At 42.7% G+C, this 23,150-nt stretch overlaps 1 protein-coding gene across 1 annotated transcript; it reads right to left on the bottom strand.

The window, feature by feature from the left end:
• Nucleotides 1-2,219: 2,219 nt before the first annotated feature.
• RSAD2 (radical S-adenosyl methionine domain containing 2) lies at nucleotides 2,220-21,453 on the bottom strand. Its single transcript, XM_053589046.1, has 6 exons — nucleotides 21,080-21,453; nucleotides 15,313-15,474; nucleotides 11,838-12,067; nucleotides 10,156-10,305; nucleotides 6,963-6,995; nucleotides 2,220-5,314 (listed from the first exon to the last, which is right to left on the bottom strand). Exons 1-6 carry the CDS (start codon nucleotides 21,426-21,428, stop codon nucleotides 5,150-5,152), a joined length of 1,089 nt encoding a protein of 362 aa, XP_053445021.1. The 5' UTR covers nucleotides 21,429-21,453; the 3' UTR covers nucleotides 2,220-5,149.
• Between the last annotated feature and the right edge of the window lie 1,697 nt (nucleotides 21,454-23,150).

Raw genomic sequence — 23,150 nt, 5'->3', positions numbered from 1 at the left:
GAGCTCAGGCTACTCAGATCTGTTGCCAAGGGGTGCTCAGGGACAAGTTGAGGTAGCCATGAATGAAAAATAACTTTTGGGCAATTTCCCAGATCTGCAAAAATGAGCTTGCACAGAGAAGCTTTGTTTCAATTTACATATATACACAGATTCTTTAAAGATAAAGTGAATTCCCAGAACATGGTATAGTTTTATATTCACAAACAAATAAATAAACAATTCAATGGCCAACCCCAATAGTTTTTTTTTTCCCCCCAAATTAACTGTGGTCAGTTTGAATGCCGTTGAATGTCTGCTCATCTATTAGTGTGAAATGTTAAGAACTGGCTGTTCTCATTAAAGCAGGCATCCTCAAACTTTTCAAACAGGGGGCCAATTCACTGTCCCTCAGATCGTTGGAGGGCCGGACTATAGTTTAAAAAAAACAAAAACAAAACTATGAACAAATTCCTATGCACACTGCACATATCTTATTTTGAAGTAAAAAACAAAACGGAAACAAATACAATTCACACCGCTTCATGTGGCCCACGGGCCGCAGTTTGAGGACGCCTGCATTAAAGCATAAAATGCTAATTGGCTTTAAAAACCTTCAGAAGATATTATGTAAAAAGTAAAGCTATTGGGAGGCACCTATGGCTCAAAGGAGTAGGGCGCTGGAGGTAGCATGTTCAAACCCAGCCCCAGCCAAAAAAACTGCAAAAAAAAGAAAAAGAAAAAAAGAAAGCTATTGCTAATTAACTCATTTTTATTAAAAAACAAACAAACAAACAAACAAACAAAAAACAGCATGGCTTAGAAAGCCATGACTAAATTAGCAGTTACTTCTAGGCAATAAAATTATGGGTAATTTTTTTTTCATTTTGTTTTACTGTTTTTTAAATATCCTCCAAATGTGCATTTTTTATGAACCACAAAAAAATATATTTTTTAAATCTTTCTGATCTTTCAAGCCCCCTTTGACAGCATCTGAACTGGACTTGCTGCACTTATCCTAAGAGTATCGTGGGGTTTCCTGTGTAATTATGCCTCCCCTGGTAGCGCCACCTCGCTGCGGCTTCGTGCCGAGGGTGCGGCAGGACCCCAACCAGCAGGGGCTTGAGACTGAGCTGTTTGTCCCATCCCTTTGTGGCTGTCTAGGACCAGCCACAGTACCCAAGGTCTCAGGCTGCCCCTCAAGTCTCCTCCACTGTCTCCAAGCCCCTGAGCCTGACCCCTGTCCCCTGGGAGGGAGAGAGCCCAAGGTTGGCATGTGTCCAGGTGAGAAGGGCAGTGGGGCCTTTCTCCTGAAGAAGTGAGTGTTTGTACAGGAGCTTAGGTGCAGGAGCACATTTGGGAGAAGGCTGCATATCTTGGGAGGATTAGATCTGAGTTGGGAGGGCTTTAGGTATAGAGAAAGGACAGGCTAGAAAGGGGATAATGCAAGCTCTTCATAAGCTGTAAGCTGGCAGCAACAGATTGCAGGGCATCTGGGATGGAATGGACAGCTAGGAACCAGGGGTTTGATGAGGCTCTGTACTTCCCTGGAACACTGAAATGCCAGACACCTGCCCCTCTGGGGCTGGATCCAGCACTTAGTCCAGGGCCCTGCCTTGACCCCTGTCTGCAGCCTGCCTGGTTTTCCTAACACCACTGTGTCTCCTGAAGTCCTCAGACTAGGGCCTCAGTGGGGAACTTGTCACCCCTTTTGTGTGAGCTGCTTCCGTACAGAGATATGCCTGTATCTTGGGGTTTGCCCGGTCACCTGCTGGGCTGGCTAGGGAACCCCCCTGACACTCCACATACAGAAGAGCCACTCTGGTGGGTGGGTGCTGTGGGAACTGCTGCCTGCTTACAGGGCCCAGTCTGGAAGCGCTGCTGTGGTCCACTCAGCCCTTAGGTCTTCCTGGCATTGGAAGCCTGACTGGGTCACATTCGGGGCTCACCATGAGGGCCGAAGTGCCGCCCTGGCTGCCCACGTGTGGGAATTTATTCCTTCTGGAATAATTTGGTTTGGGGACTCTGAGTACCTAAGACATTTGCTTTCACTTTAGAATAGAAGAGTCCCTTTCCTGATGGCGCAGTCCTCCTCCGTGCTGCCACTGAGAGGGCTGTCTGAAGTGTACTCACTGATTGTTGACAGCTTTGTGGGTTTTTACAGTGTACGCTCCTTTAGCAATCATCATTTGTAAAAGCACACAATTACTTTAAACACACACCAAGGAGAGACTTCATCGCACTGAGCCTCTGAAAGAAGAGGCAATATAAAAAATATTTTAATGTACACATTAAAACAGGTTGTAATACATTTGGCCAATACTCAAGAGCATCCTATATGGCAAACAAATCTATATATTTCTTTAAGAGCTAAAATACCACTTACACACTCCAGACAAAATCTTAAAATTGGGCGGTGCCTGTGGCTCAAAGAGTAGGGCGCTGATTCCATATGCTGGAGGTGGCGGGTTCAAACCTAGCCCTGGCCAAAAACCAAAAAAAAAACCTTAAAATTTTACAACATGACTGGTCTCTGTCTAAACAGCTGATTAAATTGACTCCTTTCAGCAAAAGGGTAATTTGTAAGATGAATTATTTGTAAGAGGCATACTAACACTTTCCTGGTTGTTTTGACTTCTATTTACTCAACAACTAGGCTCCAAAGTCCTGATAGAGATAAAACATGAGCCCAGATTTCAGATGATTCAGCCAAACGTCAACTTGAAAGAAAACACCTCACGTCTATAATGTTTAACAATAAATAGAAAAGATGATTAGTACTTTCTAAACCAAATTATTACTACTTGTATATGATCTTTCCATGCTTCTATGAAACAAAATTCCATTCATGTTATTACATTTAAATTTAAGCAATAATTATGTGCACCTACAAATATTTGTTCTTAACACTCACATAAGATACCTCAGTTAAATTATTCTTTGTTTTCTCAATAAAACAAAATGTATTTACAAAACTAACACTCATATTTAGAGCTAAAAAAGTAAAACACTGTACTGTCTGAATTTAAATTTTATAGTAATTATAGTAATTCTAAAAGTCCTTGTTTCTCCTCTTTAAGAAAAATGGACATTTGAATATTTTAAACATTAAGTCTTTTTCTCTAATACTGACAATGAGTAAAAGAAGGAAGGATAGAAATAGATGAAAATGTATTTAAAATATCTTATTTCTTCAGTGCAATTTTGTTGTGTTTTATATTGTATTTTCCTTTGGGGGACAGAAATACAGTTTCCTTTCACTAAAGAAAAATTCACTCCAACTCAAAAGATTTGAACTTCATGTTCAAATTTGGTTTCAAATACATTGATTGAGCACCTACTGTCTATGAAATAAGGTCTTTGTGTTTTCACCTATGTGATCTTTCTTTGCTGAAATTATTCTTTCGTGAGGATCATCAAGGTGAATTCATGTTAAATAAGTAAAAGAAATTCTTTTTGTTTATGCTCATTATATGAAGGTAATCAGTACCTAAGTGGTACTATCAAGAGCCAGGGGGGATTAACAAAAGAAATCTTTCTGATTCATCTTCCTCTAACAAATACTCTAAAAGAAATTAAATGCATAAAATGGGAAATATTGGGCACCCTATCCTATTCCGGATGGTACACAAACATATTTATGTTTAATTACAGTAGCCAAAAGATTTAATTAGGAATTTTATCTTTTGAGAAAGAAAAACGAAACCTTTCAAAATCACCAAGACTTGCAAATGGATTATTGAGCAGAATTTCTGGATGATGCTTAATGAACTCAGGCAACATGCAAATGCCATCTAGTGAGCAGCACTGGAATTGCGGCTGAATTGAAATTACTTTTTCTTTGGGTAAAAAAAAAAAAAAAAATTTTCCATGATGTCGCATTTTTGAAACAATAATAGGAAATTATTTTTTTCCAGGCAATGAGATATGTCTAGATTATGCAAACAAGCTGCGTGCAACATTTCCACAAGGATAGGATTTTGTTCCTTGACCTAGTTTAAGTGACACTTGTGCTCTCCTTCCTCAAGCTAGAAAAGGCAGTCACTGGATTTTCTCATACTGACCTAGATTGTGCCTTACTTCAATGGATTCAGAGTTCATTGAGACCTTGCATATTGTGCCATGATTTCATTTACTAAAATCAGGCACGCTTTCTACTCATCACCACGTTCTTTCCTGAACAGGTCTTCCAGCACGTCGGCAGGGGCACCCTGCCAGCCCAGGGCCTCACTTCCCAGGGGTATGGGACGACCTCCTAGTCCATTAAGTTCATATATTTTTACTTGACAGCCTCACATGGCCTGAATAATACATTAACAAATCAAGGTAATCTGGGCCCCTAGTCAACTGTCCAGTGCAATGTGGACTGTGTCTTGATTTTGCTAAGAATCACTGAAGAGAAAGGATTGCAACAAAAATAATTAAAATTCAACAAATAGTCGCTGTGTGCTAGGGCAGCACCACCCTGCCATTATGGGAATTATTATCTCCTTCCAGGTAGTCACTGAAAACTGGTAAGATAGTCACACACTGTTCTTGAAAACATCTGTTGACTATTTCTATATTTCCGGGTAAAAAGTCCAAGTTGTCATGGTATGAAGCTAGAAAAATAAAAAGCATCATAATCTGTAGAAATAATTCGGGGAGATATTTTGTAACACTCCCAGTTGTAAAAACTGGGTATTTAGCAGGAAATGTTTGACTAGGTCAAATAAACAAAACTAGGTAAAAAAGAAAATAGCTTCAAAACGGATATATAAGAGTGAGAGAAAAACATTGCTTAAAAAATTCTAATCCAAATTAAACATTGCTTTCAAAGATATCCTTGGAGCTTATTTCTTACAAACACATCTTCAAACTTGATTTGGGATCCTGGGTATAGATGACTTACCTAAGCTTTTTAGCTAAATCAAACTTAAAGCAAGAAGTCCTTTTTCAGTAACACTGAGATAAGAGATCAATTAAGTAAACACCATGTTTTTTCACTGTCTATGGATTTCATTTATCCAAGTTATTTGTGTGTTCCGTGACCACAGATAATCAGATGTCACGTGCCGTGGAAATCAGATTTTCAGCCATTGAGAAATACCAGCGTAATCGTGTCGCTGACAGGAACACACTGGGAGTCTTTTTTTCCCTGCTAGTGGGTTAAAGTCTTCTTCCACTTGTAGCTTTACCAATCCAGCTTCAGATCTGCCTTGCTCCAGACATACTTTCCTCCTCGCTTCAGAAACATCTTTTCATCGAATCCACTGAATTTTATAGCTTCCTCTACTCCAACATCCAGGATGGACTTGGAAGGTTCTTTCCGTCCATTTCTGCAGTTCAGAAAACGCATCTAGGACATTCATAACAGAAGTGGGCATATGGCCATGTAAGTTATCCTATGCGACTCAAGTTAGGGTTTTAATTCAAACAAATTTGGATATCCCAATCATGTAAATGAATGATTTTTGAAATCTGTGGCTGGATACTAAACCAATCAGAACCCATCTCTCTACTCAATCAACTCACGTTCTAGTGGAAGAGGCTGACATAGATAAATGGGATTGGTTAAGCACACAATAAACAGAATTATACGTGCCCTAGATGAGGTGCATGTTTCTCCAAGGGAGCAATAATCAGGAAAGTCTTCCCCCAAGTTTTGACATCTGAATTACATTTTGAAACTTGTAATCCAAAAGAACAGTATTATAAAAATCACAGAAGCATGAAATGGTAGGATGCATGTGAGAAATTGTAAGTAGATGATGTTTCTGGAATATAAACCTGTGTGCATAAGTTATACATGTAAATATTAATAAAAACTTCTTTGGAGAAAGTGGGGAGAAAGACAAAAAGAATGTGCTACTGAGGCTGACGGGAGCCAGGTTGAGGAGAGTCTCATGTGCCCTACTGAAAGTCTCTGTTTTTATCTTACTCTATCCATTTTTGTTTATTTTAGCCTATCCTATTTTACCTTGTAGGCAAATATGAGGTCTTCACACATCTTATGACCTATCCTGAGCATTCTGTAGGAGGTCAAGTAATATTTGTTGATGCAAAATATTCGTACATTTGCACAAGCCAATCATGGCTCAACTCAGTTTGTTCCAACCATATGGCAGTTTGCTGAGAAACCCTGGTCAAAATCTCCAGCCAGTCATTATAATTTGCATCCCCCAAATAGATTGTATTTTCCTCTGTACCTCAAACCTAGAAAATGAACATTTTCATTACCCCCTTTTCTTTTATGCTCTATAAAGAAAGCTCACGTTAATAAGAAAAGAAATGGCTACAAAGACTTATTGGCTAACATGAAAATAACAAAATTCCAAGAGTCCAGTAAGTGTTTCTCAGAAAAACTAAACTCAATTTAAATATTGAACCCAAGGTTGCTGTTGGAAATCATTTTATAAAAATGTATTTTGAGTGAGATTATTTATCTTCTGCTAGAAATATTGGCAAGGGTTATAAATCGGGGGTGGGTGAGACAGAGGAAAAGGAAAAAGTAATTTAGTATTGAATTTTGAGAAGGGCAGGTTTTCCTTCTCCTTTAGCAGACAGAGGGGGGAGGAGTCATACCAGTGGTGTTTGGGGAGGAACCGCGAGATAGTCTTTGCCAAAGCCAAAGCTTATTGGAAAGAGCACAAGCCGCTGCATCTGGGTTACTGAAAATAACTGTGGAGTGCCTTTCTCCAAAGTAACCTGGGTGCCCTATCTTGGGAGACTGCATAGCAGATGCTGCTGCTGCTATGGGTGATAACAGGTTCAAAGTGACATCCATGTACCACGGTGGGGAGGTGGTTAGTGCAAATGCTGGGACCCGGGTTCTGCTAATGCCCGTGGACCTACATACTCCACACTCGTCACAGGAAAGTAAGGGTTCAGTCCTATTGAGTGTGATCACCAACAGTAAGACTGGTTAAGGACAAATATGTGCTAGGTAGTTAGACTCATGTAACTCGACTCTGACATCACAGCTTAATCAATTTAGAAATACTCACATATTCATCCAGAATAAGGTAGGAGTCTTTCATCTGCAAAGGAGAAAATCAAATACATTAGTTTCAAGTGTGCTGTTGAGCATGTGAGCTCAGCTGCCCATCTTACAAGGTCTGAAGGTAGCGTTTCCTGATTCTGGATTTGGTTCTCTCATCCCAGATGAGTGCTTTTTGGTACGTCCCTTGCAAGGTGAGGATCTATTTGTGGGCACAGTGTCAACACACTGGAACAAGCCTGGATGCTCTGCCCTTTGCGGGAAGAGTCAAATGGCAGAATCTTTACCCTGAAGCCTTCTCTGACAGTAAAATCCCAGGCAGTCTCCTTATTGGTTCCTGAGTGGGGGAGCCCTTTTCTTTGCTGCTCAGTATTCCTGGTGACTGTGTCCACCAAGTATCTAACCTCCCCCTTTTCAATTTATAAAGCAGAACTTTTGTAACGTAGTAGCTGGGGGGTTAAGAGTGGCTTTCTTGAGGATTTTAATATTACTCTAACCCTACTAATAGTTTAGCCTTCTGTGGGTCTCCAGATGCACACCTACACTCTCTGCGGGTAGTGGTACCTCCCATACCTATGCACAGAGGGGAGTTCTGTAAACTGTTTTCTGAAAGGGACCAAGGACAAATATCGTCTGCTTTACAGGACACCAATCTCTGTCACAGGTAATGAGCTCTGAGTCACAGCCCAAAAGCCACCAAGCCCAACGGGTATAGCCCAGCCCCATTGAAACTTTATTTATGGATCCTGAAAATGGAATTTTACACAATTTTCATTGGTCAAAAATGTTATTCTTGTTTAGATGTTTGCCTCATCAATTCCTAGCTTGTTTCCTGTACTAAAAGAGGTGGCAGTTCATACTAGTCCCTCGGGCCACAGTCCGCCTCTCCTGAGCAGGGCCTGGTGTGTCCTGCTATTTGAAGTCTGGGTGGGGGGTCAGGCTCAGCAGCATCTACAGCAGACAGGTTACAAGTGCAGAGCCCTGGGCTGACCTCAGACCTACTGAATCAAGATCTGCCCTTTTATCAGCTGATTCGGATACAAAGTCAAGTTTGGAACACACTGGCTGGAAGGATCCTGGGCTTTGGGGTCACCAAAATCCTGCTTCAGACTCAGCCTCTTCGAGTACACAATGGGAACACTAACACCTGGCTCCTGAAGTGCTTGTGAAAATTGAGATGAGCAGATGGGCTAATGGTCTGTCATACAGAAGAAGGACTCAACAATACCACAGTAACGTTGATTATAACTACCGTGTTTCCCTGGATTTCATAGTAACTACACAATTAAGACAGACTGTTAAAAATCAAATAAAATAGAGCGGCGATAGGAGAGATTTTCCTTCTCGATTCTCTCTCTCTTCTTTTTGAGAGCCACCCCACCCTTATGCAGGGACCTTCTTATCCATGCTCCCTTCGACATTACCGTTGAAACTCTAACCATTCACCAAGACCCACAGACGTCAAAAGCATAAGGAAGGAATTTCTGTTCTTGGAATTGCTAACAGTACATAAGCTTATGGAGGAGAGATTTTTCGGTATGTGTATTTTGGGGTGGCAGATGGGAGAAGCTGTTCTTAAAATGTTTTCTTAAATAATAAAACTGATACTTGTTTTACAAATTTTTTAAGTCCAAAAAAGTTATAAAGGTAAATAAAAACTATAAAAATTTCGCTACTCCAAGATAACCCTGGGGGATATGTGTAGATGCATTTTCTTGTTTTGGCCTTTAGGATTAAATTTTAGTTTGATCTTGCATACTGTTTGTAACCAACGTCATCTGTACCTAACATTTTATTATGAGAGTTTATCATCGTCAATTAATAGTCTTTAAAATGTGCTCTATAGATGGTACGACATTTCATTCTGTAAACATATTTACCTGTTCTTTATATGTGGAATGTTAGGCAATCTTTAATTCTTCGCTATTATTCTTTTCTTAAAATTTTGGATTAATACAAGGGTACATTGCAGTGACATGCCTTTACACAACTTTTCTCTGAATCACTGAGTATTTCCTGTATTTTAAAGTGGAATTTCTTAATCAAAATATGTGAACATTTTAAAGGATATTACCATAAATTACCAGTCTGTTTTCTGGGATAGTCACTTATCCTCTTACTAATAATACTGCCTCTTACGGCAACTTCTTGCTTTGTATTTTAATTGATATTTTATTTGGACAACTGAATATAAAATACTCCTAAAATATTTATTCACTATTTTCTTATCTTCTATAAATTGTTTATGCCCATGGCCTGTGGGATTGTGTGTGTGTGTGTTAATTCTTATTGATTTAAAGAACTTTTATATATAATATTTTCATTGATATAATTCAGTATATCATGTTAGCACAATCTACCTTAAATTTTTTAATGTATGGCATATGCTTTTAGTTTTCATGTATTCAAATGTAGCATTCATAATTTAATTTTTTTTCATATCTTCCATTAGTAAGGAGTTTACTATGTCAGGGAGAACAAAGAATGTTTTTTTTTTTTTTTTTTTGGTTTTTGGCCGGGGCTAGGTTTGAACCTACCACCTCTGGCATATGGGACCAGCACCCTACTCCTTGAGCCACAGGCGCCACCCAGAGAACAAAGAATTTTTTTCTTTAGCATCTGAAAACACATCAATTAATTACTCTGCCTTTAGTAATACCTAGAAGCTTCATAAGGTAGACATGCTTTGGCCAGCCCTGTTTAACCCATACACGAAATTGGTGCTAACAGAACGTACACAGTTTAATGACATCAGAAAACTAATGAATCGATGGAACATTTCTTCTATTTTCTATCTGACATTTAAAATTATCCCCAAAGATTGTTCAAATAAATAATGTGACAGTGTTGATATGAGTTTCGTCTCTATTTAGGGCTATATCATATGTATGTGACATATATAAAGACTATTACACACCTATGAATCACATACCAAGATTACGTATATGATTCTTATATGATCGTATCACCTACGAGGCGCCATCCTGTGCGTCCCTGGGTAGGGACACCGAGCCCATGAGAGAGCCCCCAGTGGGAGGTGGACTGCAGCCGCATCTGCCCTGGGATATTATGAAACACTCCCCACTTTTCTTGGCAATGAGCCTCCAAAACAGCAATGCAGCCAGCCCTTAGGAGAGAGATGTCCTGTCTGAAATCAGTCTGAAGGCAGATAACAAACAGAACGCCTTGTGTCATACAACCTTCTGGTTAGATTCAGGCACCAAACAGGACACTTCTTTGTGGCGCTCCAGGAATCCTTCAAATTCTTCATCACTAATAACAAATCTTCCTGCTTCTCTTAAAGCGTCTTCCCCCGAATTCTCTCCCTCAATTAAGAGGCACTGGAACACCTGAAAGGCAGAGGGACGTGTGCCTGGTAAAGAGCCTTTCACCTGACTTCCCTCTGCGCCCAGCCTCATCGTTTCTAAGCAAAGACGCCGCTCAGAACTAAGAAACATTCAAGGGAGACATTGCTCTGGAGTAATAAGCTGGTCCTGAAATTTAGAAATATGGTTTGGAAGCAAGAGCATTCTTAAAATATAAACTTTCAAAAACTGGTCTAGGTCATGTTTGGAGCATAGTCCCTGCTCTCGCTATTGCACTTCTTTTTTTAGCTTTTTCCCCCAGCTCCTTCTAGGCTTGGGCATGTGACTGATAGTTCAGCTTATTTATATATGTGACCAAAAGTTCAAGTTCAATCTGCCTATTTGAACTTTTTTAGAGTAAGTAGCATTTCGACTTCCCTTAACCCATTTCCCCATCTCACAGGACAACCCAGGAAAGTTACATTGTCCTCGCAGAGCGTCTCTCTCCCTGTCTGTTGGGAGCGCTGACATGGATTTAAAGAAGTCAACAGAGGCTTTGAAACAAAAATCTGTGTTGGGGGGCAGGCCCTCTGGTCTGGACATGGCATCCTGCCTCAGGCCTTGCCACCTGCGGAAATTCTTTGCCTCTTTCAGAGCGTAACTGAGTGCCACCTCTTACATGCAGTCTTGCAGGTCAGCTTGGCCTGTCTAGCCTTCCCACACGCTGTGAGCACATGTAATATTATGTCTCTTCAGCTCTCCTAAATCTCTTTTCCTTGCTGGAGCTGAATTCAACATCTGACCTTCAGTTGCATCCACACTGGGGTCCAGACACAGGTGCTGGATGGCTACACATGGCAGCCTGTTGAAAACACACTCCGTGAAGCCTTTCCACTGTGCGTGCCTTGACCAGACAGCTGGTTTCAGGACAGTGGATATGGGTCAAGGTCTAAGAAGCTGCTTTTTAAGGAGCCTCCCTGCGTTGATTCTAAAGAACAGCCACGGGTGGGAAACTTGACTGGGAAGTCGTTTGTAAGGGTCAGCACCTTGTGTTTCCTATCTGTGCTGAGCTGGCTAATGTGTGTGTGACCCGGAAGGTTCTAGGAGCTAGTAGTCAGAGCAGTGCTAAAGCATGAGGTTGGGAACAAAGGCCCTTCTTAGTTACAACTCGGGGATGACTTGACCCCTAAAGCTCTCTGCTAATTCAGTGGAAACTGCACCATCAGAATTTATAAGGAACCTATATCCATCCACCCCTAAACAAGCTGAAAGCTGAAAGAAGAAACTCAGACTTTACAGGGACATGTTCTTCGGAACATCTCTGAGCACATAGCATGTCTCTGGAACTTTACCCCCAGAGCATTCCAGAAAAGAATCTGTCCCAGGGTTCAGAAAGGAAAATTGCGGCATGAAATGTGTGATTGTAAAGAGAACAGAGGGACAGCTCAGGACCTGCTGTGGAGCCGGCTCTGCCGTCCACAGGTCTCCCATGACTGTGTGTTTTCTGTTTTCATTGAAGACTGTCTCTGCAGAACGTTTTCTTGATTACAGTCAGCAAAGTGACCTTGGGTACTTACTTTCCAGCGGACGGGGTTTAGCGCTTTAATCTCCTCGTTCATGTCCTCGTCCACATTGAATCGGTTAATGACAGAGTTGATCTTGAAGGCGACTCTGTAGTCCCTGCACCACGCTCTCAGTTTCTGCAGATTCTCCACATGGTTCTTCTTTCCCTGGCCACGGCCAATGAGGACATTAACGGACTCATCAAAGCTGTCACAGGAGATGGCCAGAATGTCCAGGAATTCACCTGAGGGACAGTGACCATCTTTAGACTTTCCAACCCAGACACCCAGGCCTTCACACCGTTCACACCTCTTTCTGGTAAAGCACGCCTGCTTCTTGTGTTCTAATTTTTAAAATGACACTTTCCCTCACACCCAACACTCATTGAGGTATGAATTAGACTTTGTTCTTGTGTGAAATAAATCTTGACAAAACCACATGTACAGATGAGAAAATGATGGAGACACTTATGTCTGTTTGCTCGAAAACTCTGTGGGTGTGTGAGCTCTTATTAACATATCTAAAGGGAATTTTCCTTTTATCCCTGCCAGAGGTCATATAATTTCTGAGGAAAGTAGGTATATTTTAAAGGCCTTTAAAGTTATCTATGTTTAATTACAGATTTACTTCTTTTTTTTTTTCCCACCACACAGATAAAAAATTGCTCTCTCAGAGACATCACGTTCCTTAGCTTCTTCCTGATAGTATTTTTATATTTGATTCATAATCTAAACTTTATGACATAGGCCCTATGCTACGTCAGCTATGGCGATGTATTAGATGCCAAGAATACCAGATAAAGGGCAGACTGGTGTAGGGGCCAGAGATCAATAGCTACCCCAGACACAAGATGTGAAAATCTGTGACTTTTTTGGGAGCATACTGGCCTCGTCCTTGCTGCTTTCTTGAGCACTATCATCCTTATTACTCCTCCGCTGTTTCATATAAGCCACTTATCTCTTAGCAACAGGCATCCCCTCCAGCCGAGTTATTTTTTGTAGTTGATTAAGTCTGCGTTTTCCTACTTGTGACTTTGTAGATTTGACACCTTTTTCTTAAAATTACTTTCAAATTATAGAAGCTAGGAATTCCAAAACCTCTTCAAGCAACTGTTCTTAAAATAGTGATTTTAACTCTATTGGGGGGGGGGGCTAATTTTATTTTACCCCTAGGTAATGTATGCCCCAAAGCATCTGGCACAAACCAGAGCCTGAAAAAGGCAATTGTCTATTATTTAAAACAACTCAAAATACTCTAAAAATTGATATCAAATAAATTCTTAATGGTATGTCACATTGGTGAAAAGGCAACTAATTAAAACATACTCTCTAGCCAAACAAAAAAAAAATTCAAAACTTAAAATATAGAGAACTACCAGCTATATTAGAGCCTCATCTAGTTGATTTCTAAATCAGCTGAGAATCTCTAAGTTTATTGCTTGCTATGTTCTGACACCTCTCTAGCTTCTGCTATATATCTACAATACCCTCTCTTAATTTTCTCAGCTTTTCTTATCAAATCTTTTATGAAGAGAGATTTAAAGGTGCATATCTGTTTGATTTGCAAGATTCATGACGGACTTGGTTGCCCTGTGGGGGCCTTGAGATTCTATCGCTGTGGCTGGTTACGTAGCAATCAATGCCGAAACAAGCAGCCCTACACAGAAGGCTCATCCCCAAGACTCTAAGGAGCCTTCCAAAGACATTCCAACACATCCCAGTACTTCACTGCTACAGAGAAAGGACAACTCGTGTGACCCCAGAAAAGAAAGGACTCAGAAGCCTGTGTGTGACCTCTATGGACGCTGGTGATGCGTGTCTCCACCGGGGCATGTTTGCTCTGTATTCTTTGCTCAAATGACTCCAGCCCTGAGCATAACTGGCTATTGAATGTTGGGAGTCCTTCTAGCTAATGACCAAACTGGGACAGGAGCTGGGGGCTCCAACACAGGTGTCCTCACCCACTTGAGCACACTGACCCATTCCTGGCCTGTTACACCAGAGATGAAAAATCAGCGGCTTTGCTATGGACCAGACAAGCACATGAGCATGTTCTGTTCGTTCCTTACAACATCTAAAAATATTTCAAATTATTGCAAATACTAGTAATGGAAGATTTAACATAGAGAGTAGATTTTTTTATATGTCTTTAATGATCTAAAGATGTGGCACATATTGCACAGAAATCAATTCCAGCTCACAGTTGGCTGCCCACCTGTGTGCTATGCCAGGCCCTGCCACTCCCCAGGCTCCACTCTTCACAATTTCCTGTTGTCTCTCCAAGGACATGGTTTTTCTTACGCTCTCCCAAATTGGCTGATTTGTACCCCCTAACATACGAATATGTGAATACTTGGGACCCTCCTGTCTCCCCTCTGCTCACCACTTGGACACCCACAGACAGCCCCTCTTGGAGGCTCTCTTGAACCAGAACACCCTGCCGATTAGCCTCAGGCCACACTCATTCCTCAGTTCTGTTTCTTGTCTCTCCGACTCTGGTTCCCTAAGCTAACTGTGACCCTCTAAGCCCCTATTTTGTTAGGTGACTCATTGCACTAGAGTTTTGCTTTCACACATTGCTTTGTGGTTTTCCTGGATTCTCCTTAGACTGAAACTTTGAAACTTCTCTTCCTGCTAAACCTTTATCAGACGGACTCTCCTGCCCACATCTGCCCATCCATGCTCCCTCTCACAAGGCATTCCTATCCACATCCTTGGCAGATTGCAATGTGGGTTCCCTTCAAATGAATGATTTCAAGGCTCAAACAGCTCAGACAAAGGAAGAACAGAGAAATGTACTCTAAGAGTTAGGTTATAACTGTCACCTAAAATGGTGGTACATGGGAATTGAGAGAATGCTTTTCAAGTGCTTACTGAATTCTAGGTGCTCTGGGGATATTTTATATATGTATATATAAAACATATTATATATATTACATATATACCTATATTCATACATATACATATATATTATATACACATACACATATATAAATTACCTGCAAGGAATTTCAGCTACCTTAGGAATTTAGAAATTAGCCCAGTGGTTCTTACTTCTGGCACACAGTGGAATACCTTGGGACTCCCCACACTTGCCAGTCCATACCCCATGAAGTTCTGATATAATCAGCCCGGGGTCAAGCCTGGGCCAACAGAGATGCTATACTACAAAGCTGTAAAATGTGTCCATCTTCCCTGCTTGTGGTTAAACTAAGGCAAAAGGCCTTACACTTGCTAAACTGAAATGTGCAGGATAGTCACACTGCTAATATGATCTGTTTCCATCTTTGCAAACGTTTACTTAGAGCGCCATAGAACCGAAACTCCCCTAACACCAGGCACAGCTTGAAAGAGATTAGAATAAGTAAGATTTGTTTTTCCTTCCCTCCAGTTCCCCAGCAGGCCTGGCCTAACGCCCAGGATGGAAGGAAATAAATAGGGAGCCCCAGCAGCAGCAGTAGCAGCAGCACCACCCGCCCCAGGAGCGCACCATAGCTCTGGAACCACCGCTCCCGGATCAGGCTTCCATTGCTCACGATGCTCACGCTGGGCAGCTGGAGCTCCCTCTTGCAGAATCTCACCAGTTTGCCCAAGTACTCTCCCCGGTCATGAATGAACGGCTCTCCACCTGAAAAGTTGATCTTCTCCATACCTGGCAGAGGGGAAACACAGATTTTTCCACTTCATAAATATTCGTTATTATTTGAATGGCAAAAGTAATATTGACTCAATGTCAAAATGACGAAATAAAAATTCCTCATTATCCTCTCCTCCCCTAACTCTGCCAAGTCCCTAACTTCTATCCCACCCAGTGGGGTTGCCCATGTGTTTGATTCAGGGTCTAACCAGGAAAAAAAGTCACTTAGATTATGTGTGTGTGCGTGTGTGTGCATGCGCTCTAGTTTAAAATAGGTGTCCTTGATTTTGTTGTTGTTTTATTTTGGTAAAGACTCACCAGTTTTACCCATGTTTAGGTTTGTGGCTATAGAAAGTTAGGTACTTCAATGTCAGGATTTAGTTATACAGATGAATGCACTATCTTTGACGCCAAAGGCTACAATGAAACCACACAGAGATTTGCAAAGCGGCAAACCTCTTCTGTCCTGGTCCGGAGGGGCTGTGCCCCAGCTCCCAGCCGGAAAACACCATGGCACATCATTCTGTGTTTGCTGCCCCCTCTCCTGGTCCTGGTTGCCCAGGGTCTTGAATTCCCTTATTGAGGAAAATTAATTTACAACCCCCCTGAAAAGATATAAAATATGAATCAAAATGAAGACTTGTATGTCTCAAAAGTGCATTTGTAATCAAGAGTTTGGCCAGGTATAATGTTCTTGGTGAAATCATTTTTCACTCAGAATTTTAAAGGCATTACTTTTTGCAGAAGAGTTTTAATGTGGTTGTTCAGAAGTCTAACAGTCTCATTTATAATCCTTTGTAAGGATTCTAATGGCTTTTTCGATTATCTGGAAGCTTTCTTCCTAAGGTTTTGAAATTTCCAGACAATGTGCCTTAGAAATCTCTCCCTGTTCGTTGTCTGGCAATTTGGAAGGCTTTCAATTAAAAAACACCTCTGGTCAAGTTTTATTTTCCCTCTTTCTAGAAATTCTATCCCTGGCATGTTGGAGTTCCTACATCTAACCACTCTTTTCATATCATTTTTCTTACTGTTGTCTATCCCATTGCTTTGGTCTTATTTTTATAAGACTTTACCTTTTAGTCTTCCTATTAAAAATTTTAATTTTAGAAATAGCATTTTTAGATCCCCCCATATTTTCATATTCTAATATTCCTTTTTTAGCATTCTACTTTTATTTTACATGTATTTTTCCCCTTATTTCTTTGCAATTACTAATTACAGATTTGGGTGGGGGAGTTTTCTTCTTCTTCCTGTAGCTTTTCTCTTTATCTGGTGTTTCTGTTTGCGGATTTATGTTAGATTGCGGCGCAAAACAACTGCATGTAAAAGGAACATCTGTGATGAAGAGAGGGGGCTGGACAAAAGGAAGTTTTGCTACAATGTGATGGGGGTGGGGTAAACAGGTTTGTCTATTAGATCATCCCGAAGTTTCCATCCTTGGGCTTCAGCCTGGAGTCACTATTTTCCAGAGAAGAACATCTGTTTCCTGCCTAGAGTCACGCACCTGTCACCTGCGTTCTGGAACCAGGCGTCTCCCTACGCACTGGGCAGACTTGCGCTAACTCTCCCTGGTTTCCGTTTGTCACTTTTCCTCCCTGCTATTCCTGGTATCCCTGACTGTACAACCCTTGGTGGCCAGAACCTTCAGAAAGAAACCTCCTGTTGGGCGGCGCCTGTGGCTCAGTCCGTAGGGCGCCGGCCCCATATACCAAGGGTGGCGGGTTCAAACCGGCCCTGGCCAAAACGCAAAACAACCAGAAAATAGCTGGGTGTTGTGGCGAGCGCCTGTAGTCCCAGCTACTTGGGAGGCTGAGGCAAGAGAATCGCTTAAGCCCATGAGTTGGAGGTTACTGTGAGCTGTGTGAGGCCACGGCACTCTACTGAGGGCCATAAAGTGAAACTCTGTCTCTACAAAAAAAAAAAAAAAAAGAAACCTCCTGTCATCTGCAAGAACTGGGGCGAGGCCTTGTGTGATGGTGGTGGGGCGAGCGAGAGGACCGCCTCTGGCCCGATGCCTCCTTGCTGCCCCAGGCCAGCCTTCCTAGCCTGCGATAGTGCCGATTCTGAAACTTCCTGTATTCCGTGGGGCAATCTGGTGTGTCTCCTGAAGCCATTCCCCTGTACATATATGTTGACACTGCCTTTAGGCCCTAAATTGGTGACAACCATGTGTTGATTTCTTTGTGGACTGTTTCTTCTTTTTAAAAAAATAATATTTTACAGAGCAGAGGAGAGATTGGTGAAAATGGAGACAAATGTGCCATAATTAACTAGGAGGCCCAGGATAACTTGACATTCTGCTCTTGACAATGGAATTATCACAGTGGGGTTGAGTCCAAGTCAGTCTGGTTCAACTCAGCTCACTGTGTCTTTCTCAGATTCTCTGTACCAGAGGCTACGTGACAGTAGCTCCATTCCAGAATGAAGCCCCATCCAGGAAGCAAGTTGTCCCATCAAGGGACGTTTCCAGTGCCCACTTTGCAGAGCTCTGGCAGTGCTGAGAGCAGACAGGGGGTGGCCTGCTCAGGTTAGAGGAGCCACAATTTCCAGTAGAAAACATGGGGAGGAAGAGGAAGAGGGTGACAAGTTCCAGAAATGGGATCAGAAACCAAAGGAGCAATCATCAGACCCGGTAAGAATCAGACACAGATTTGGTCAATGGAATAAGATGATGATCTACACCAGCTGAAGTGGCAGAGAGGTGCAAGGCGCTCGTTAAAGGGCAGGCAGCAAAATGTGCCACAAACTTCCCTGGGGACACTGCATGGGTCTATCTACTCAGCAAACTTCGCACCTACTAAGTACCAAACACTGTACTTGGTGGTTTAATTCACTTCATCTCACTGTCATATAGCTTTTTCTTTTTTTTTTTATATATGATTTTTTTTTTTTTTTTTTTGTAGAGACAGAGTCTCACTTTATGGCCCTCGGTAGAGTGCCGTGGCCTCACACAGCTCACAGCAACCTCCAACTCCTGGGCTTAAGCGATTCTCTTGCCTCAGCCTCCCGAGCAGCTGGGACTACAGGCACCCGCCACAATGCCCGAATATTTTTTGGTTGCAGTTCAGCCGGGGCCGGGTTTGAACCTGCCACCCTCGGTATATAGGGCCGGCGCCCTACCGACTGAGCCACAGGTGCCGCCCCATATAGCTTTTTCAATGCTGTCTTGACTTTGTTTTGAGGCTCTGGCCACAGACAGGTTAGTTCCTCTTTTTGAGCAGCCAAGTAAGTTGACCCCCTCCCCTCCCCTGTAGGACTTTCAGGCTCCCGGCTACTATCCTCTGCCCTGTTTATCCCAGGACCCGGGATCAGGTGGCTAGGGCCAGCTCCTATGCCCCAGAGCCTATTGAAATGATCCAAACTAGAGCATGCTAAGCCTCCTTGCCCAGTCCTGCAGAAACTGTAATAAAAGCTCTTGCCACAGGTCTCTCCCCCTGCTGTCACGACAACCCTGGTGCTGCCCATGTGGTCCTGGGTAGCATTGCTGTGCTTTCCCCAAGGAACTGTCATAAAACTATAAAGCTCTTTCTAATTTGCTCTTGATCCACATCTGGCCTCATCAAGCCTCACCCAAGGTGAAGTGGTTTAAACACTCACGTAATCCTTAAAATAATCTATGTAGGGAGGAATGATTATTTGGTTTTTAGTAGAAGGAACTGAGGCCACAGAAGTTCAAATGACATATTCAAGATCACAAGGCTAGAAAAAAATAGAGCTAGGACCCATGCTCAGCTCCAAGGCCTGGGGCTATGGTGAGCAGAGCTGGCATCCATCCTGGGCTGCCCAGGACTGTTTTGGTTTTGGTAGATCAGAGAGCACCTGCTGGTTCCTTTTAGCACCCCTTTCACTCCCAGATGTGTCTAGATTGGACAGTGTGAATAGATCGCCTCCCTGGTTATAATCCATCATGCTAGGAGGATGCTCCTGTGACGGTAAGCAGTGTTTAAATTTCTAATCACCACCAAAACGTGTCTATGGCATGGGGATAGAGAGGCCAGTGCTGTGCTAGCTGAGGGCCCTGACCACAATACTCACTAGCTTAGTTTCCCAAGGCTTATAAGAGACTTGGGTAGGGAGTTAAGTACTCAAAACTATATTTTAATAAGATCCTGTGCTTTCAGTTGGGAAAGCAGAGATGAGATGAATGAGAATAATCCTGGTGAGAAATGATAAGAACTTGAGCTGAACCACACTGAGAATGGAGGGTTGGGGTCTTTATGGGGAGATCTGTGGGGATGACTGAGCAAACATAAGGCAGAGCGAATAAGTCAGAAAGTCGGATCCCCTAAAGTGCACACGGCCGATCTCATTACATAAAACACAGGATCAGGCAAAACTCATCTATGTCAGGAGACCAGCTAACGATTACTCTTGGGGGCCAGGGCAACGGCTGGAAGACAGGGCCTCTGGGTGCTGTGATGCTCCCTCTCTGCGTCTACAACCCCTTTACTTGGGTGTGTTCCCTGTGAAATTCATGGAGCTGTGCACGCAGGATGTGCAATTGGCTCTCTAATCCAGTTAAAAAGTTAAACAAGGAGACCAAGAGGCTTATGACATTGCTAAGTTGCTGGCTGAGGAGGAACTCTGGGAAAGACAAAAAGACAGGATTGAAGGAAGAACAGATGTGGAATGGAAGGTGTTATAACTCGTGTTACCTGCTGAGTTCTCTGAGATGCATGGGTGCAAGCTATTAACATGATGATATTCAGCAAGCAAAGCTTGAGAATAAGTCATTGATATATTTGTTAAAAATCACTTGTAAAAGTTATATTGTAAGTGTGACCAAGCCAGATCAATCTGCCTCAGCTTCTAAGTAACACAGCTGTGAGTTGTTTTTCAGTGAGCGTGGACCTCCAGGAAGAAGAGCACGTAACCTGAGCAGGTGAACCAAAGGTGTAACGTTGGCAAAAACTGAGTGCTTGGAGGAGGACTAGGGACTGAACTGAGAAGTGGACACTGCCTGGCAGAACCTGGTCAGATGGAGCCCCATTACGCTCTGACTGGAGAGCCAGCCTAACACCCCGTTCAGGGCCACACCGCTGTGGACCCATTCCCTGGATGCTCTTACTTGTGCTGTGTAGTTAAACCCTCCTGCTATAAACAACTGGCATGTCTTTCCACTTGATACCTGCCAAACAAACGAACCCCTTCCACTTGGGAGGTTTTTTTTTTTTTTAAGGGACACACATAATTCAAAATAAAACGCTCAACTTTTGTTCGTCTTATGTCAACGTTTTGGCTTTGTTTTCAACTTTCTTCAGTTACTGTGCTTGGGAAACCAAATTCACGACTGCTTTGGACATGCTGAGAAAGTGTCATCATCTTCCCAAACCACCTCTGCACAGACACGGAGTGGAATGCTGCCCTGTGCTTTGCAAGGACCTCTGCTTGCTCGGAAGTTTGCTCCACCAACTCCTGCTCCACGCAGCTCAGCGATTTAGAAGTCCTGGGCCCCTATTTCAAGTTCACCCTCCCAGCATCCCAGACTCACCCCACTAAGGGAAATAGTGGTGGAGAGCTGTGGAGAAGCCATCAGCCTGTGTGTGTCCCCAGCCCCCTGGTTGCCTTACCCCACTGTTCTGTGGTTGACACCCGTGATTCCCCAGGACGGGGGACTCACCAGCCTCCTTAAGCAAAAGGAGTCCTCTCTTGGCCTCCTCGAGGGGCAGCACGAAGGACGTTTTGGCCGTGTGGAAGCAGAACCCGCACTTGTAATTGCACTGGCGAGTGAAGTGGTAGTTGACGCTGGTGGGGATGGCGGGCACAGGGACATCCCCTGCCTCTTCCTCTGTGGTCTCATCTGGCTCCCTCCGGACCTGCCGCTGCTGTCTCCTCTCCGTGCCTGGAAACCCGAATGCTGCCCTGAGACAGCAGAGCAGAGGGACCAGGCTCCTCCACAGGGAGCCCAGGGACAGCCTGAGCACGCTCAGCAGCTTCCCAGCAAACCCCGAGGGCTCCAGCATCCACATGTTGCCTGGGGCTGCACGGCAGCAGGGAGCCGTGCTTTATATGCTGGTGGAAATGGGCAGCTGTCAAAGGGAAGCACGGACACACCTTCTCTGGCTACCTCTGAGCTAGTTAGAGTTTCGATTTTTCTCTTTCTTGAAAATGAAAGTTGGAACAAGGCCAAGAAAGCTGAGGGCTCAGGAGCAGGGTGCCAGCGTGCAGCTCTCTCTGCCACAAGGGCAGCCGGTTCTCTCATATGATCACAGTCTGTCAAGCTCAGGTGCTGACAGCAAAGCCATCAGTGACCACTGATGCTGATAACGTAGGTCCAGCACCCTCTTCACTACTGTATTTCTCTCTCCTGAAATATCCCCAAACTCCTGTCATCCTTCGCATGGGGGAAGTTTGTTTTTAAAGCCAAACAAGGACCAGAGTCACTGGCCCGCGAGAGGTGACTAAAAGGTGACTGCAGAATCATTAGCCTCAGGACCCCTTCCAGATGGCAGTGAAAAGGTGAAGAGACATAGTGGAATGTGTGTCTAATCCCCTTTGGTTATTCAGCTTCATTTATAAATTGCGTCAGTATAAAATGCAGCATTTAGCTTTTCCTACGTTTCTGTATTGTTGGGTTGATGTGTTCACTTAGGAAAAGTGGGGTTTTTCTAACTTGCTTCCTAGCTGGTGAGAGTGACTGTGACTTCTGACCTTATCTTTGCAGTGTTCCTTGATGGCTTTGCTGACTTCTGTCCTGAAATCTATTTCCTCTTAGTTCTCTTTGGTCAGAACTGTGCTCAGGCCTGTGGATTTATGCTTTCAGGACACCTGTAGAAAGCTGGAATGGTCTTGGTGTTCAATCTTCTGAAGCCACAAACCCCTAGCTATGTGGCTTCCACTAAGTTGCTTTATTTCTCTGGACCTCCGTTTGTTCGTGGGCAAGCAATTTTGTGTGGAGTAAAAGTGCTAGTTTATGTGATTCACTCAGAAAAATGCCTGGTAAACTTAGAAGTGTCCAGTTGGGGTTAGCTATTGTTATTCTAATAGTGTTGTATTCTGAATGGAAACAGAAATCACATTCCTTTCACTTAAAAGGAAACTGAAAGCAAATTCTGCAAAATAACAAGCATATATTTGATTACCAGTTATGCAACAATGAATAAATATGACCCAAGTCCTCTGAGTCTTCTTAGCTGGAAATATTTAAAACTCTCATATCATGGTCTGGCTTAATTGAACAATACCTTTTGCTAATCATCTGAGGACAAAGAAATGAAAACCAAGTTCATTGACATTTCAGGTCAAACAGTCCAGACAGCATAGAGGGTAACAGCACAGGCTGGTTGAAGCAAACATTTGAAGGGTTGAACCCTAGTTCAGTCAATATTGTATAATTTTCAGTAAGTCTTTACCTGCTCAATCTTGAGACTATATCTGGGAAACACGGATAGCAATGTCTCACTTACACAAGGAATTTAAGGACTGTGACATAATGTGTACTAGGTAATGAAAGTAGTTCTTGGTGTAATATGTTATAAACATCTAGCATACATACAGCACTGGATTATAATAATATAGTACCTATATTATTATACTTTGCATGTATTAACTTATTTCACTGCTTCAGACACTTATGTCACACAAGGTGTAAAGATTGGAACTGGGCTTTAAGTGTTTGCAATACTGCTCCATAACCGATCAGAATCATGTCATCTGATTATTGCTCCTGAGTCCGCTCTATCCAGGCCAGT

The sequence above is a fragment of the Nycticebus coucang genome, chromosome 4 (genome assembly GCF_027406575.1).
Source record: "Nycticebus coucang isolate mNycCou1 chromosome 4, mNycCou1.pri, whole genome shotgun sequence".
NCBI lineage: Eukaryota > Metazoa > Chordata > Mammalia > Primates > Lorisidae > Nycticebus > Nycticebus coucang.
This window is presented reverse-complemented; position numbering and strand designations above follow the sequence as displayed.

Bases quoted from the DNA above. Each gene is read 5' to 3' on its own strand.
- RSAD2 (XM_053589046.1), bottom strand. From the start codon at position 21,428: ATGTGGATGCTGGAGCCCTCGGGGTTTGCTGGGAAGCTGCTGAGCGTG. The intron at 12,068-15,312 runs GTGCGCTCCTGG...ACTGTCCCTCAG, and splicing joins GCGGTGGTTCCAGAGCTATG to GTGAATTCCTGGACATTCTG. The intron at 6,996-10,155 runs GTTGTATGACAC...TCTCCTTTGCAG, and splicing joins TGCCTGAATCTAACCAGAAG to ATGAAAGACTCCTACCTTAT.